The sequence below is a fragment of the Brienomyrus brachyistius genome, chromosome 1 (genome assembly GCF_023856365.1).
Source record: "Brienomyrus brachyistius isolate T26 chromosome 1, BBRACH_0.4, whole genome shotgun sequence".
Taxonomy (NCBI): Eukaryota; Metazoa; Chordata; class Actinopteri; order Osteoglossiformes; family Mormyridae; genus Brienomyrus; species Brienomyrus brachyistius.
This window is the reverse complement of record NC_064533.1, coordinates 44,112,110-44,129,697: the sequence shown is the minus strand read 5'-3', so window position 1 is coordinate 44,129,697 and position 17,588 is coordinate 44,112,110. Positions and strand designations below refer to the sequence as shown.

Here is a 17,588-nt window from a genome sequence, read left to right as displayed (position 1 = left end):
GTTGCAAAATGAATCATGCGAAATGAAAGCTCGTCTTATACCAAAGAAGTGTTTCCTGTAGTACTATATCAAGATTTTCTTTCATTTTTTTTTACAAAAAGCTACTATCAGAAATCACACTTATGTATGATCAGTCATTCAGTTCACAGTTATTTTAAATTTACTATCCCTGCTGAAAAAGAAAATAGTGTAGATCAGCTTGGAAATCATGCTGGTTTGTACTAGTGTGCTGCTGGTTTGGGGCTGGTTGGTGCTGTTTTAGTGCCAGTGTACCTGGTGGACATAGATGGTCTAACTGCACACGATGCTGGTCCATCAGCAATATCTCTGGACCAACACCAAAGCACCACATATACTGGTATAACCAGCATGCATTATGTTGGTCATGTGCCAGTGTTGGTTACTATAGCCAAAAATGACGAATTATATTTGCAAGTGTTGTTCACGAAAAATACTTCCCAAACAGAACTGTAGAAATCAGAGTGAATAAATGCAATAGAGTTAGTTGAATTTTAAAGCCTGAAAACTCGCAATTCTCGCAATGTAACAGTAATAAAGATCTTACATTTGATAGAACCTCAAAGAAAAGAATGTTCTGTCTTTGCAATGCTATCGTCTCCCCCTACCCTTATTGCCCTTTCGGTGCCTAATTAGTGAGCGGTCTGTCATACCCGACAAGTCAATCTGCAGTTGAGCAGGTAACATCCGCTCCAGCAGATGGCAGCAGAGGACCGGACAGTCAGAGTGCGGGGTCTCCCCACGGACATTCAGTATAACCGGTTGATAGACAAGCTCTACGTTCACTTCCTGAGGTCCAGGCGTGGGGGAGGGGAGATAACCTCTGTCTCTGTCACCAAGACAACGCCTGCCTCTGCCCTCATCATCTTTGAAAAATGCGAAGGTTAGTGGAGGTGGGGGGTTGAATGTAACGACCACACCCAGCGGCACAGTGGGGGGTGGGGGTAACGACAGCACAGAGGGAAAGGGCGCGCGTTAGGTGTTCCGGATGAAGGCAGGATATTATTGGATAATTGTATATGTGAGTACGTAAATTATTTCTGTTTATTTTCATTGACTTTCTTGACCACAGGAAAATCAGATACACAAATCAGATGTACAATAATAAATAACAGTGTAACAATAAGCAGTACAGCATAATATCCCATGTAATCAGTAACAACTAAGCTCTGCAGCAGACCCCCGCCTCTCTGAAATCCAGTGCAGGCTAACTGCTACTTTTACACTCTCTGAACCTAAAACTTTGATCCATTACGATGCCTTTTCAGTATCTTCATCAGACTGCGGTTATGTGTTGCTGTTTAATGAAGTGATGTGGCACTAAAGGAAAATTTAATCTGTTTGTCTTTCCCTCTCCCCCAATCGTTTTGCTTTGGTGATCGCAAACAGTGGCTGAGAGCGTATGGGAAACACATGTTTTCTGTGGACAGTAAAGAATATGAGCTTGCTGTGAGTCTTCAAAACAGAGGAGCAGACCAAGATAAGGTATGAATAAATGAATAAATTGCAAATGACTAGTAGGCTACTAGCTCTTTTTTTTACCATCCCCCCCACCTTCTCTGTATTCTTTTTTCTCAGATCTTTGTTGAAATGATGGCGATGGTTGACTACAGCCATTTGCCCCTGGGTATGGTGACGTTGACCAGCCAACAACAGTGTTTCCCGATTGTCTGTTTCAGTGTAAATCAGCTAAAGGAGCTGTGTACCTTGAGGGGACTCTACTCAGAGGTCTGGGTATTGATCCCACAGTTGCTGGGCCTATTGGAGAGCTTTTCCTTCTCTGATGTCCAGCAGTTACCCAGATATGGTGACTCAACGTATAAGGAACAGTAAAGTGAACCTCAAAGGCCATTCGACCATCGTTTGTGTACAAATAGGCAAACAAAGACCAGCCAACACGAGCATGTCTTGAACCCTAAAGATCCCAAATCTTCTTTTTATTCTGATGGGTATGAAGAAGCTTCCATAAGGAGGGGAGGAATTGAAGAACACCCCCTGACAGGGGACTACTCCCTGAACGTGGATACGGACAATTTTCCACTACATGTGCAAGCACTGTAGGCATGAATATCAACGCATCCTCAAGCAGTACGGCGTGGAGGCTTTGGAAGTGACACCAGCACCCTCTTACAGGCCAGGATGGAGGAACTGGGGCAAGCTGAGGAGCGACTTCGCCAGGTTCAAGGGGACCTCAGCAGGCGGTACAAAGAACTTGAGGTTCACCTACAGTCAGGTCCATAAATATTGGGACATCGACACAATTCTAATCTTTTTGGCTCTATACACCACCACAATGGATTTGAAGTGAAACGAACAAGATGTGCTTTAACTGCAGACTTTCAGCTTTAATTTGAGGGTACTTACATACAAATCAGGTGAACGGTGTAGGAATTACAGCAGTTTGTATATCTGCCACCCACTTTTTAAGGGACCAAAAGTAATGGGACAATTGGCTGCTCAGCTGTTCCATGGCCAAGTGTGTGTCATTCCCTCATTATCTAATTTACAAGGAGCAGATAAAAGGTCTAGAGTTCATTTCAAGTGTGCTACTTGCATTTGGAATCCGTTGCTGTCAACTCTCAATATGAGATGCAAAGACCTATCACTATCAGTGAAGCAAGCCGTCATTAGGCTGAAAAATAAAAACAAACCCATCAGAGAGATAGCAAATACATTAGGTGTAGCCAAATCAACTGTTTGGAACATTCTTAAAAAGAAAGATTGCACCGGTGAGCTCAGCAACACCAAAAGAGTTGCAAGACCACGGAAAACAACTGTGGTGGATGACCGAAGAAATCTTTCCCTGATGAAGAAAAACCCCTTCAGAACAGTTGGCCAGATCAAGAACACTCTCCAGGAAGTAGGTGTATGTGTGTCAAGGTCAACAATCAAGAGAAGACTTCACCAGAGTGAATACAGAGGGTTCAACTAAAGATGTAAACCATTGGTGAGCCTCAAAAACAGGAAGGCCAGATTAGAGTTTGCCAAACAACATCTAAAAAAGCCTTTACAGTTCTGGAACAACATCCTATGGACAGATGAGACAAAGATCAACTTGTACCAGAGTGATGGGAAGAGAAGAGTATGGAGAAGGAAAGGAACTGCTCACGATCCAAAACATACCACATCATCAGTGAAGTATGGTGGTGGTAGTGTCATCGCGTGGGCATGTATGGCTGCCACTGGAACTGGTTCCCTTGTCTTTATTGATGATGTGCATGCTGACAAAAGCAGCAGGATGAATTCTGAAGTGTTTTGGGAAATATTATCTGCTCATATTCAGCCAAATGCTTCAGAACTCATTGGACGGTGCTTCATAGTGCAGATGGACAATGACCTGAAGCATACTGCGAAAGCAACCAAAGAGTTTTTTAAGGCAAAGAAGTAGAATGTTATGCAATGGCCAAGTCAATCACCTGACCTGAATCCGATTGAGCGTGCATTTCACTTGCTAAAGACAAAACTGAAGGGGAAATGCCCCAAGAACAAGCAGGAACTGAAGACAGTTGCAGTAGAGGCCTGGCAGAGCATCACTAGGGATGTAACCCAGCGTTTGATGATGCCTGTGCATTCCGGACTTCAGGCTGTAATTGACTGCAAAGGATTTGCAACCAAGTATTAAAAAGTGAAAGTTTGATTTATGATTGTTAATTTGTCCCATTACTTTTGGTCCCTTAAAAAGTGGGTGGCAGATATACAAACTGCTGTAATTCCTACACCGTTCACCTGATTTGTATGTAAATACCTTCAAATTAAAGCTGAAAGTCCGCAGTTAAAGCACATCTTGTTCATTCCATTTCAAATCCATTGAGGTGGTGTATAGAGCCAAAAAGATTAGAATTGTGTCGATGTCCCAATATTTATGGACCTGACTGTATATGCAAGGAGAAGCTGCCTGAAGAGATCATCCCTCTGAGGGATTTTCAGAAGGCCTTAGAAGCACTGCAGCTCTGCATACCCAAGTTGTTGCTCAGCGATGATCTAAGCCGCATCTCCATTGTGGGGAACTTCAATGAAATTTCTGATGCTAAGCAGTTCTTACTGGACTTCCGGCACAAAGAGGGTCACATTAGGGCGGATTCTGCCCACCAGTCTGATCCTTTGGAGCTGTCAGGGCAAGAAGCTCTTTTATCCACACCTGCCCCCATCGAACCACATTTTATGGTCAATCGGGTATGGAAGACTATACACAAGACAGAATAAAATAGTGATGTCAGACTGGCTGCTAGGTTTAGAGATCAACAGACTCAGATAAGGGGTGAGAATGGACACAGGGACAGATTCAATAAGCTACTACCTGAGGCTACACTGAAAGATCCATCATCTTCTAAACCTGCTGGGATGTTTTGCACGAGGAATAAATTATGTGGCGAGCCTTGGGTGACCGGCTAACAATCGATACAGGTCGCACTGGCATAGAAATTGAGGCAGGCAGTCTTAAGAATCAGGAAGGACAAAATACAGTAAGGATCGGTGAAGACATGCTCACGAAGAAGGCAGACTTTCTGTCTCCCGCCTCAGTGGGAAAAAATTTGCTCCTGCCCTTCAGTGAAAGCTCCCCTTTCACGGACTCTCAAAGCACCACAGATCACACTAGCGCCTTTGGAAACAAACCGACGAATGTGGCGGCACTTCCTTCAACATGCCCCAGGGCTCAGAACACGCTGAGAAGTGTCAGCGGCCCCTGTGGTCAGGTTAGGTCTGAAGAAGAATCAAAGGAGGCTAAAGATGAAGATCATCCAGTGAGAAAAAAAATTTCTTTCAGACCCAGTTTGGGGGACAGGGCAGAAGAAGGAGAAATCTACAGCTCAGTGATGTTACTTTCTCAAGTTATGTGGCATTCCATTAAAGTATCTTATGACAGACAGCTTACGGATATGACTTCAGGCCTTCAGATGGCAGAGAGCCCGTCCAACGGAGAGGTCACCCTTCTTTTGAGAGGTGAGAATAAAGCCAGCGTGGATACGTGTCAGCGGGAGCTTAAGAAGCTAGTTGCCACGGTCGCCACAGATTTCTGTATCCAAGAGCTGACGCTAACTTGGGATCGCCGACCCAAAGGAGGAGACCCTGGAGATGTGCCGTGCCGAGATTCAAGGCAAGTTTCAGGAAGTTCATGTTCTACCTGGAAAAACAAGCCTCTTCATCACTGGGCCACAGCTGTTGTGTTCTCAAGTCACCAGAACCCTAACGGCGGTGTTCGTCATTAGCGCAAAGAAGGGCCGAGCAGAGGTGTCTGTAGGGCTGGGTGGGCCGACTTCCATTCATTCTGAGAATGTTGCTTCTTCGAAGGAGACGGAGCACCGAAAGAGTCGGGAGCCTGCCTCCAGGGACAGTGCTTTGTTCAGCAAAGACCTGGTTAAATCTAGGATTTCTCAGAGTGACCCAGAGGTGTGGTAAAAGAAAGAGACACACCCCAGCAACAGTAGATGGAAAAGCAACATTCAACAGAGTGACTCTATCCAGGGGCGCAAAAATAATGACAAAGGTACTGCAATGAAAGTTGAAGGTAGATGGAAAGAATCTGTGTTAAAGCAGAAGGTAGGAAGGGTTGAGCTCAGAGAGGATGGGAGCCACAGAAATGATATATGCCCATCCCAAGTGCTGGGCATGAGGGGGTTAATGTTACTGCCGACATCATTGTTCAGCACACAAGTTATTGCAATGTCCCAAAGAGGAAGCAATCCGAAGCCTAGGGATGAAAATAGACCTTAGCGGACAAACGAATGTCTCTCACCCACAATCTCTAGCAGGTCTGACTGGACACCAGAAGAAAAAAATATCAAGGGGGAGGTAGAATCAGGCCTGTTTTTGAGGGGGCTTTGCCTGTTCCTTGGCCGAGACAGACTGTGGAGTTTCCCTGTGTACGAAGTGTTTCGCAAAACATGTGAACTGTAGGGTTTGCTGTCGGACACAGGGGGTCAGAGCTGTTAGAGGCACGTTTAGCTAGAGCGAGGTACCCATCACCCTGCTCGGACACAGCAGGAATAAAACTGTGAAGATCACTTACAACATCACCGATGGTATCCAAGGGGTAAGTGTCCACGTTATAGTCCAGTCCCTCAAATCTCCTTCTCTTAGTTACACATGAAAAGCATTTATCTTCAGGGCTTTTCCCCTGACCCTATAATGTGCTCTTTCCACATTTTTGCTCCTGTCCAGCTCCCTGCCAATCAAGAACACCGGATACCTGGTACAGGTATGTTGGGAGCTGGGAGGGAGCAAAAACGTGGACTGCTTGGAGGTCAGGATTGAGAAACACTGGACTATAAATCAGGTTCCAGATGACTGCTAATAGCCTTTGTTGTGAAACATAAGACAACAGAAACAGTCCCAGCCACTAAGATTGTTTTGGATAAAACACACATTATATCTTATGGATGAGAAATACAGTAGTGATGTATGCCATTCTTTCGAAATCCTGCTCATTTGATTCCTTCATGCCAGAGAGGAATAATGTTTAATGTACTGTAATGTATTCCAACTTAAAGCCACGATTCTTAAGTCTAGAAGTGAGACGGTGCTGACAGCGCATCCGGCTTTTGGGAAGGACCAGGCCATGAACTCTCAGCTTTGGTATAGATCTCTTACACGCCCCCCTTCACACCCCACCTCTGGATGACTGATGGCGGGCACGCAAGGTCCTACTGTTGCTTTATAGATCTCATTTGCAAATTGAGCTCTTGGAGAGCTCGGTCACTCGTTTTCCCAGAAATCTCAAGACAGAAAAAAAAAGCTTCGCTGCAGAATGAACCGAGATGCCCAATAGCTGCCTCCGCGTTTTCAGCGACGTGGCGACAGGTGAGTCATCGCTGGCTGAGAAAGGATGGAAATACGACTAAGGCGAAACCTCAGCAGCAAAGACCTGCATACGTATCAGACAGGCGGCTCCACGTTCAGGCTGTCAGGCGCCGCTCGGTGATATCTTGTGGCTTAGTGCTGTTGCACGGCAGCTCTGGAAGGCTCCACAAATAATTTTTTCGTACCTTCCTTTAATTTATTTACTCATAGAAAAAGTGGGTAGACATATGCCATGTTTAAGCTCCTGTCATTGCCTCCATTTGGTACTTGGTAGCTGATGTTATTATCCAAAGCTATTTACAATGGTTGTTTCCTCCACCCACTCATCCATCTATCTTCTCCTACCACTTATGTAGCACAGGATTGTGATGGATGCTCCTTCATGCATATGGATGTTTTACCAGAGTGTGAACTCAGGCGCTGTCCCATTGGCTCTAACCTCCACGCTGTCCTAGGAGCATGGGGCAATGTCGTAACTAAATACGAAAATTGTCATTTATTTTGGGCTTTGATTAACCAATGGGCTGATAACGAAGCTAGAATGTTACTTATAAATAGCTACTGACAGTGCAAGTAAGGAAAGAATAGCATCCTAGGCTGGATAGTGTGGAGAATGGGGAGTTGTCTTGCAGTACCATACTGGGCCACCGGGGATGCTCTTTGGCTCCAGCAACTGGGAACACCAATAATGAGAGACAGCTCCGAACATCAGAATTCCATGCGCCACGTGCTTTGAAAATTAAGCGCAGCCGGCTGGCTTCAGCCAGGGATATGCGCGTCCTCACCAGCAACCGCCATCTGTTAAGATTACAGGACCGGCTACCCAGACTCCAGCTACATCTACTGCCTGTCCAACGCGCTGAAATCCTCGGACTTTGCAGAAATTTCCGTGGCAGAGACTCAAAGCGAACCGATGTCGCCTCGCCAATCGCGGACAGACTCCCCGGCCAACTTGAGGCCCATTACTTTGAGAGGTTCATTTTGCGCGTTATAAAATCACGTGAACTTGCGTGAAACACGGAATGCGGCGGATCGGAGGCGAGTCACGAACGTCAACCAAGGGGTGATTATTAAATACCTCAGGAAGCGACTACTGACAGGAATATCTGAACTGTTGTATAACAATTCTAATGAATATGGTGCAACGATAATGCTTCACATTTAGCCGCAGCCATAGATAGAGGTTTTATGATATCTCTGTATTCCGTCGTCAAGGAAACATGGGAAAAGATGAACGATCAGAGTTCTTCGCCACACCCAGCTGGCCAGATATACTCATTTCAGCGGCTGTAATCGCTGTGCCGCGTTGGGATAACGGCAACGCAAATGTGATTAAACACACTTCAGCCTCAGCCTTTTTGCTATGCTTTTTATTAGTTTTGGAAAACATGTAAGGCATATGGTAATGTAACAGAAGCATCACAAATTCCAGTGCGTGTGGACAGCATCGCGTGACGTGGTCGACCCGGATTCAAAGCACAGAGAGCAGCACTTACTCTAAGGGTTTAAGTACAAAGTGGGGGGGGGGGGGAGGGAGAAAAACATTAAAACAAGTCAGAATATTGTCAGAAAAAAGCCGCCAGGCACCTCACAGCAAACGTGCAGCCTGTGGGGGGGGGGGTTATTAAATTACTCCATCAATCTCAAGTGTGTGGCATCGACAGTGCTACACGCGGGGAGTCACGCCTCCCTTCCCCCACCACCAAAAAAAATAATAATTATTTGTTTCTTTAGCTTCCGGGATGAAGAAAGCGACAGAAAACGCAGTGTAGAAAAATCTGGAAAACCAATCCAGCACCAGGGGCCTGCACACGGGGGTGGGGGACTGATCATCCGACAGACCAGTGCTGACCCTTCCAGCACAAACACAGTCCACCCACCCCAGTCCACTGAGACAGGTCCCATTCTTCATTAATCTGAAAGCTGTTTTGGCTCATGCGAACAGCCCCTCTAGCTACATGTCGCCCCCTAGAGGAGGGGGCAAATTAACATGTCTGCCTCACGCTAAAGGATAGCGACCGTGGTAGCGGCCACAGTCCAGGGTGTGGAGGAAAATGGGAATGTGTGCAACTGGAAGCACCCGGAAGGCGAGCCAAGTGCGGGCCCGGTGGGGGGGGGGTCGGGATCTGCTTCCTCTCTCATGTTGCGAGTAGCTCAGAGCAACCCTTAAAGCAACAGGAAAAGATGCAGGGAGCCTGGGAGGGGCGTGACACTTGACAAATCTCTTCAAACCTTGGACCTTGAAAATTGCCATCCCCCCCCCCCCCCATTCTTCTGTGTTCTCCTGCTTGCCACACCTCCACACACAACTGAAATTATGTCCCGGAGACTAATGGCTGCTTGCCGCCCCCCCCACCCCCCCACCTCACAGAAACAAACTGTTATCTGGCAAAACTTTTAGTGGGAGGAACATGGTGCACCGAAGTCCATGACCAGGACAGCAAGGGGTAGATGCAGTCTGGAGTTACAAAAACGCCCGAAAAATCAGCTGTATCAAAAGGTCCGGTGCCCAGAAGCATTCTGGATCCAAAAGACTGCATGTGTGTAAACCGTAGGAAAAGCATGCATGCTGTTTAGTAAGCAACTCAGGTACGTTAAGAGAGACAAAATCTATTTGGCTTTTTGACTCGATTTTTCTTCCTTCGCCGTCGAATGCACAGTCGTCTTTAAGGCGTCGACAGTAGTTTACATACAATTTGGCACATTTAGTCAGAACAGAACGAAACAAGGTATCATATTATCACATTAAAGGAAACTAGCGGGCTTTAATTAAGCACAAGTGACTTTGAACTTTAACCCCTTGTGTCACAGAACAGAAAACAAAACAAAAAAAACAACGATATAAAGTACAACATCCTTCACTTAAGCGTTTTGTTACTCACACGTTACTCTCGACGGAACCACCATTCACAGTAACACCAAGAACCCGGCAGAATGCAACGGAACCAGATGGAACACAAGCCGGTCCCCAAGACCAAGGGTGGAAACATGAGCGATTTCATGGCTCTGTCAACCATCAACCCCCAGCCCCCTCAAAACGGATGGATTTGTTTCTAACTCTGGAGATAATGTGCTTAATGGGTAGTAATGTCTGTTGTTCTGTGTGGCTGAATGTCGAAGGAGAGCCCACAGTGACCAGGCTAGAGACAAAGCCATGAATCTGCGTGATTTCCACCCTGGATGGGGGCAATGAGCCAGAAAGCAGGGTGCAAGATACTGAAACCAACCGTCTTAGCACAGGCCTTGAAGAAACGGAAGTGCAAGAAAGAGGGAGCAAGGAAGACAGAGGAGAAAGGAAATAGGGAGAAACAGGGCAGGTAAAAGGAACAGGTATTTTAAGCGTTAAAACATCACTGGAGCGTCCAAACACTCGCCAACACACAGAACAGGAGTGAAGTCACTCATACGAACATTTTTTTTTTTGATTCCTTACAAAGTTGCTAGTCAGCTCTGAGCCACCAAAAACCGGAAGAGACCCACAGAAAGACCCGGAGTCAGCAGAGGGTATGAGGAGGAACGGGAACGTAGCTTCTTATTAAATCCAGTGACTCGTCGCTCCAGTGGGGGTGCACACAACAGGAAATACCAGGAGCCAGTTCAGGTCCAGAAGGTACAAATCCAGATCGAGGTTTTCTTTAAACCAAACTGCTGGGTACCCTGTGACTGTGACTCTTGATACTGAACTGGTTGGTTGAACGAAAATCTTGATCTGGATTTGTACATTCTGGACTTGGACTTTCCGCCTCTGCTTCTGATATACCGTAATAAATTGGGGGGGGGGGGGGGGGGTGAGCGGGATTCTGGTAATGCTCTGTGTCCACACAGGTCTAGTATAAGGCAGTGCGCCTCCTTGTGGCTGGACAGCAGAGTTGCGGACACCTCTTCAGATTAAATTGTCTGGGCGGACAATGACTCACACCCTGCCCCTAGTTTACCGTCCTCAGCAGCCCATTCCTAGCTTGTGGATCTGCCGTCCCTCCCTAGGGAGAGATGGGGGTGGGGAGGACAGACCCTAGCAACAAGTATTGGATTCCAGTTGCTATGCTGACTGCCGGAAAGGTGATGGAAGATGAGGAGATGAAGAGGCAGCGAGGGAGCTGGTGAGGGCATTCACACGTGAGGTCAGTATTCACAGCGACCTCTAACCACTACCCAAGTCGCCATGGAGAAGTGTGGTTGCTATGGCGAGTGAATCAGGGAGGGCGGGATGCAGGAAAAAGGGCACAGATCCACAGGAATTTCATTCCCTATTTTCTTCTCTACATTATTTTCAATGTTAAAACTTGCTTTTAATTAGGAGCGTGCGGTTGATGGTAGCGCAGGGCAATTTTTCTTTGTAATTATTTGCTTGAATTATCCTGGCTGCACTGGGCAACAGACAGGTCGACACCATTAAGAGTAAAACCTTCAGTACTTTAAAAACTGTGAAATTGTCCCCTTCCCCTCATCCAGCAGGTGATCGATCTTACGGTATGAAAGACGAAGGGGAGGGGGCTGTGTGTTGTATAACAGGGGAGGCCTTTGGTGGACTGAAATAAGTACTCTCCATCAGCATGCTCTACCGAGCTCAGCAGGCTCATATACATGCAGAGCCATCCCAGCTGTAAACAGCCAATCTGCCGCTGGACTGACTCATCACCCTGCTTTGCTGGACAGCAGCGCCGGTTCTGGGAGACCGTTAAGCTGGGGTGGGTGGAGGCACACAACCGGGCTCTCTCTGTGAGTCTGCATTGCTCTGATTGCCAGTGCGGGGAGGGGTTGAAAGTCAGGTAAAGGGAGGGTTTATGACGTCATCATGCAAAATGGGTGGGTGGAAAGCGGGGGAGGTACCACACGAGCAGGGTGGTGCGGTCGTCGCGGCGACGGCCATCTGCCAGGGCTGGGGGAAATTTCCCAGAGTCCCGTGCGGTTCCCCCCCATGCATTGGGGGTGCCTAGAAGCACAGTGGTTAGTTTGTTGCGTCGTGGTGGGTGGAGTAAACATGAGCGCTCGGGGGGGGGGGGGGGGGGGGGGGAGGGCCAAGAGCAGCTTTTGGTGACTCAGGCTGATGTCAAATTAGGCTGTACCCCACCTCCCCACCCCAAAAAATAAACCCCACCCCCCCAGCAGGGGCATCTAACCCCTTTTCTAATACTACAGGCCCCACGTTCTCAATTTTCCTCCTTCTTGGGCTCCTCCTTCTTCTTCTCCTCCTTCTTTTCCTCTTTCTTTTCCTCTTTCTTCTCCTTCTTGTCTTCCTTCTTATCCTTCTTCTCCTCCTTCTTGGACTCCTCCTTCTTGGGCTCCTCCTTCTTGGGCTCCTCCTTCATGGGCTCGGTGAGGAGGATCACCTTGCCGATGTTGTTCCGCTCCTGCATTTTCCGCATGGCATCGCCCACCTGGAAGGGGAGTGGGGAGATTTGGGGGGGGGGGGGGGGGGGGGTGAGCTCCAGATCCTGGTACCACGTTGACCGATGCTGACCGCCGGACACGTCTGTCTCTCACGGTCGCCTGATTCGGGGCATCGTACAGTTCAGAGTCCAGACAGCGCCACCCCCACCCCCCCCCCCGGCTCCATGCACGCCCCCACCTCCCCGGCCCGCTGTCATCGCTTGCTCGCCCGCATCGACATGGAAAGACCACCTAGCAACCGATTCCACAGCAACAGAAGACCATCTCCTAGCAACGGCGAGGCTCTTTGAAATCGGGGGCCCCTGACGACAGCAAGTCATGCGTGAGGGAGGGGAGAACAGACAGCAACTGGTGCTCTGGCGGAGAAGAGGGCACTCGGAAACAAAAGGGGAGGATTTAGAGAGCGGTCCGAATCCTTACAGCAGCTGCTATAGACGGCACAGCATGTAAAGATGCACAAGTAACCATTACATCTGATTATTACACGCCCTTAAAAGAATCCTGTCGACACCAACGACTGTCTTTATTTAAAGTACCCTGCTGTGCTCACAGCAAAAGTGATGTCAAAATGGCTTCTGCTTCCATCTCCAGGCATAAATGCTGTCTGACTCATTCCCTCCCAGTATCCATCTATTAGCTTATTAAGAGCCAATTAAAACAGAAGAAAGCATGACAGCTATTGTCCAGCGTAGAGGCTTCTGATGTCATTATACAGGACTGAGGTTTGGCGGTAGGGCTGACGTGTCCTGTAAGGTAAATGGAGTTTTTATTCTTAAAGTAATACTTTCCCTATTGGTGTCCTGTAAGGCAGCTGGATTATTACAGGAGTTAGACGCTTCCCATCCAATCGGAGCCGTTTTTTATAGAGAGAGAGAAGACAAAATGGAGCCGCAACGTGCCCATCAAACAGTCACGCTTCCTTTAAGATCCACTCTCCCCCCTTACCCCGTCTCTCAGCAAGCCCGCCCCCATTTCAGGACCCCTCCCCAGATGGACACAGGCAAAGCCCGGGTGGGTCACCGCGGCAACGGACGAGCGAGAGGCAAGACAGCGAGACGAAGGCGACCTTTAATCCCGCGCGGCGCTACGCGGTCTCTATGGATTCCGCGCTCTTTAAACAGCGGCTCTGCACCATTACATTAAACACGCAGGCACTCCATCCATGCACCTTACATCCGTCCGCCCCCCCCACCGCTTAAACAAGCTGTTGCAGACACTGGTTTCTACACCCTACCTCCCCTGTGCTCGCTCCGCCTCTTTTCGGCACTGTGCCTTTTGCCCCTGCTGGCAGACCCGGCTCGACCCGTTAACGAGGCCGCGAGCGCATTGAGGGCGTCTACAGAGGTACCACCGGGAAGACTTATGGCGAGGTTATGCTCCCCTCGACTGAGCACGAGCACATGATTTAGAGCGGTTTCCCCCACCCCCCACAACGGAAGGCCACCCTCCCCAAGGAGGCCGCCTACACGGGGGAAATGCAAAGGCCTGTTTGACCCTGATGGGCCATGCTGGACTCTACCAGACACACCAAAGGCCAGCTCTAGAAATGAGCAGTTTCATGCATATCCAAACACTGTCAGCTGAGGTCCTTACTGCACCTCCCCCACCCTCCCCAAACAAAGCAAACTACCCTTTAATGGTCTGCAGCCTCAACACCACAACAGACACACACACACACGTTTGTATTACTATCTTTGTGAGGACCATCCATTTATTTCTATGGGCATAACCCTAATCCCAACACTGACAACCTTAATCCCCACCCAGCCCTAACCTTAACCATAAGTAACCAAACAAAATATTTTTTTGACATATTTAGTTTTTCTTGATTGCATTGACAGATTTTTACAAAATCAAGTTTCCCCTTATGGGGATCAAAAGACTGTCCCCAAAATGTCAAAATAACAGGTTTGTATCACATTGTGACCCACATTATCACAGTATCACATTGACCCTCCCCCCCCCCCCACACACACACACACACACACACACACACACACACACACTTGTAATAATCATTACTGAAATTAATTAAAAAAATATCACAGGCAGCCAAAAGTATCTATTCAGATCTTTCTTCAACAGATGTGTAGGACGCCAAAAAAGCAAGCCCCCCACCAACACACGACAGCCCCACCTGCTCAAAGTGCCAGGTGGAGTCCACGCGGGGCTTGATCTTGCCCTGACGGTACAGGTCTAGTAGCTTATTGGCCACCTGCCAGAGGATCTCCATGTCCCCATCCAGGTACCCCCAAATGGTAGCCGCACACTGCCTTGTTGCTGTTCATCAGGCTCTGCACGTTGACCGAGAAGTGGTTGTACCAGGTCTTCGCCATGGCAAACAGGTTCTTCTTCGGACCCGTCAGCACATTGGCGGCACCTGTCCGCAAGGGAGATGAAGGCGTTAAAAGGTTTTGCCCCCTCGACCAAACGGAAAACCTAGGGGGGGGGCATATATTACGTGTATTACAACTGCTCCACAAGCGCTTCACCCTCAGGCTAGCTGGACGTTATAACATTTAAGTTTGTCTCGACTTCGAGCCTTAGCTCTGCAGGAATACAAATGGGAATGCAAACATCTCTTGAAGGCGTAAGAGGCGCAAGTTATTCACGACACAAAGGGCTGGTTATATGTCCTCTGTATGCAATACACAGGAAATCATGTAGATTAACAAAAGGGGTTTAATGCAGTTTTCTGGGGTGGGGGATTCCTCTTGAACTCCCACCCCAATGCTCTCTCACACCCCTCCTCCTCCTTGACACAGCTTGCCCCCCATCCCTCTTATTCCGCACCCGTACTTCTACTCCCACCCTCTCTACGTCGTTAGCTGCCCTGGTCCCCGTCACCCCCCCCCCCCCCCCCCCCCACTCTACCGAACCTCGACCACAAACAAAGACAGCTTACAGAGTCCAGTGAGCTGCGGGGAGAACCAGTCTGCTACAGTCAGACACATTCCAGGTCTACTGGCATAGAACGGTCATTGTTCACCAGTGCATACTTGTGATAAAAATGCAGGCGGGGGGGGGCGGGCGAGGCAGAGGCTGGAGAGAGGCATGATGGGGAGCTATTTCCTTCAATCTGGGCAGCAGTCATATTCCTCATGCATACCGCCGCTGCCCACCGCAGCACACATGCGAGTTTTGGTTGGACGCCCTTCACCGCGAGCCGTCCCATGGTCGCTGCGAGAGTGAACGCGAGGTCAGGGCGCGTCAGCGAACCGACATTACGGGGTGTGTGGTGGACGTGCTGGGGATTTTACGCCGATCCAGCCGCCGAATGTAAATGCACAGGTTCACGGCTGCAGCTTAAGTGCCGTTTTCGAGGTTTCAGCCGAGGGGGAAATCGTTGTTAGGGCGGTCCCTCGTTTCTGAGGCCCAAATAAAAAATTCACTTCAGAGCTCACCTCAGTGTACTGATTGTTCGTTGCCAACAGGGGGCGCCCTTGAGGGAAGGTAGACACTACTGTTTATACTACAGATAGCCTACGTCCTCCAGCCTCGGGTTTGCCACCTCTACCGGGCTCGGTGTGGCGGTGGGGGCGTGGGGGGCGACCTTCCTTACCATAGGTGACGAGCTTTCCCATGGGCTTTAGCAGGGTTGTATCCCTTGTGGGTGTCCGAACCTCCCAGAGGGTCAAGGACGATGTCCACCCCTGAGCAGAGAGCAAATGAAGAATTAAGGAATAATCGATTCACCTTCCATCCCAATCCTTAGCCTTGCACTCATGTTCTGCCCAACAGGAGGAGGAGCCCAAGGTCAGGAAGAGAATCTCTCAGGAAGTGCAAGCCACAAGGTCAGGGGGGACACTGTGGACAGGGTGTCAGTCCCTCTCAGGATGTTTGCAGATGCAATTTAGAGACTGAATGGTTTTGAACTGTGGGAGGAAACATCAAACCCACATAAAACAAGCAACGTTTTCTGCTGCGTTTTACCCCAAACGAGCTTGTTGGGCCGAATGGCCTCCTCTCGTTTGTAAATTTCTTATGTTCTTAGAAGAAACAAAGACACACCACACACATGAGTGACTTAACAGAAACCCGATCTTTCTCAGCACTGCAAATATAAATTGTTCAGACTGGGGAAAAAAAAGCAAAAACCGGACCCACATGGTGCTCCCCGGCAAGTCAGACGTGTCCTTTGGTACACAAGGTAAAACATAAATCAGCGTTAAATCGCAATTTTCCCTTATGGGGGAGTCGCCATGTTTTATGCCTTTCTGGGGAGGACAGGAGGGTTACCAAACCAGTTACAATGGATGTCGGGGTCTTAATGGAGTCTTTCACGATGAGGAATAAATCAGGCATTAGCCGTGTCCGGTCCACGCGCCTACATCTCTGCCTGCGATGGTGCCTCCCAGCAACCTTGATGAACGGCCCTACCCAGGCCACGTCCTCACTCTATTGGTTCCACGGCTCCAGTGTAGTGCTGGCTCATTTCACGCCAACCCCCCCCCCAAGGACCCGGAGAGGCTTGTCTGACTAAGGCATCTGTATTCGGCCAGCTGCTACCATAAGTAGATTCTTCGCACCTTGTGCTTCGTTACAAAAAACTTGCGAAGTTCACTGGATTCATCGATCCCATCGGACATTCTCCGGCTGCCTTAAAACCCAGGGTAGCACAGGCAGGCCCTAACGGGTCGTTTCTACACAAAAGCAACACTTAGCGATGGAATTTAATGAAGGCTGGGTTGGGTCTACAAGCTTCTCTCTTGGACACAAAGTGAGATACTAGCGATAAAATTTAGTGTTGAAATGAAGGCTGCAAGGTGCCAAAAACAACATTATTGATGCCTGTTTTTGCACTTGTGTCATTTTTTTGGGAGTGTCTGAACACAGATGGGAAGATTAAATCTAATAAACACAAAACAAGCACCAAACAAACAACTCCCATGGGGCACTGGGGCATTTCAACAAAATTCTTGAAATATGACGTTGACCTTTGGGGCTGATCTTGCGGACCTCCTCCACATAGTCCCGTGTGCGGTAGTCGATGGGGTGGGTGACCCCGACTTGGGTGATGACCTCGTGCTTGCTGGCGGACGCTGTGCCAAACACGGTCACATCATTCACAGTCTTGCACAGCTGGGTGGCGGCGATGCCAACGCCACCTGCAGGGGTACGGGGGGGAGAGGGTGGTGAAGGCGGACGCAGAGGCATCGATAGTGGCAACATTGCAGCTCAAACAGAAACAAAAAAAGATGGAGAAGCACAGAACAACAGCAATGGGAGACAACGCTCGAAATATACCAGACGCCATGCTCCTCCCACACATACAATGAATGTCAGCACCCTTTCTGAAATACAAATCTTGAATTTTTAATATGTAACTCAAGTTACTTAAACGCTAAAGCAGAACATGGAACTGAATACCTTCCAAGTAC

At 48.5% G+C, this 17,588-nt stretch overlaps 1 protein-coding gene and 1 long non-coding RNA gene across 2 annotated transcripts in view; one reads left to right on the top strand and one right to left on the bottom strand.

Moving 5' to 3' along the window:
* The first annotated feature begins 830 nt into the window (after window positions 1-830).
* LOC125749631 (uncharacterized) lies at window positions 831-2,238 on the top strand. The gene is made up of 3 exons (XR_007399973.1): window positions 831-901; window positions 1,408-1,503; window positions 1,597-2,238. It is a non-coding gene; the product is annotated as an uncharacterized LOC125749631 (long non-coding RNA).
* A 5,932-nt stretch (window positions 2,239-8,170) lies between these two features.
* Window positions 8,171-17,588, bottom strand: part of LOC125723196 (lysine-specific demethylase 6A-like) — a 28,869-nt gene continuing 19,451 nt past the window's right edge. Inside the window, 6 exon segments of the mRNA XM_049000000.1 lie at window positions 8,171-12,194; window positions 14,345-14,458; window positions 14,460-14,587; window positions 15,770-15,803; window positions 15,805-15,860; window positions 17,145-17,384. Of these exon segments, the coding sequence (XP_048855957.1) occupies window positions 11,967-12,194; window positions 14,345-14,458; window positions 14,460-14,587; window positions 15,770-15,803; window positions 15,805-15,860; window positions 17,145-17,384 (800 nt within the window). The 3' untranslated portion in view covers window positions 8,171-11,966.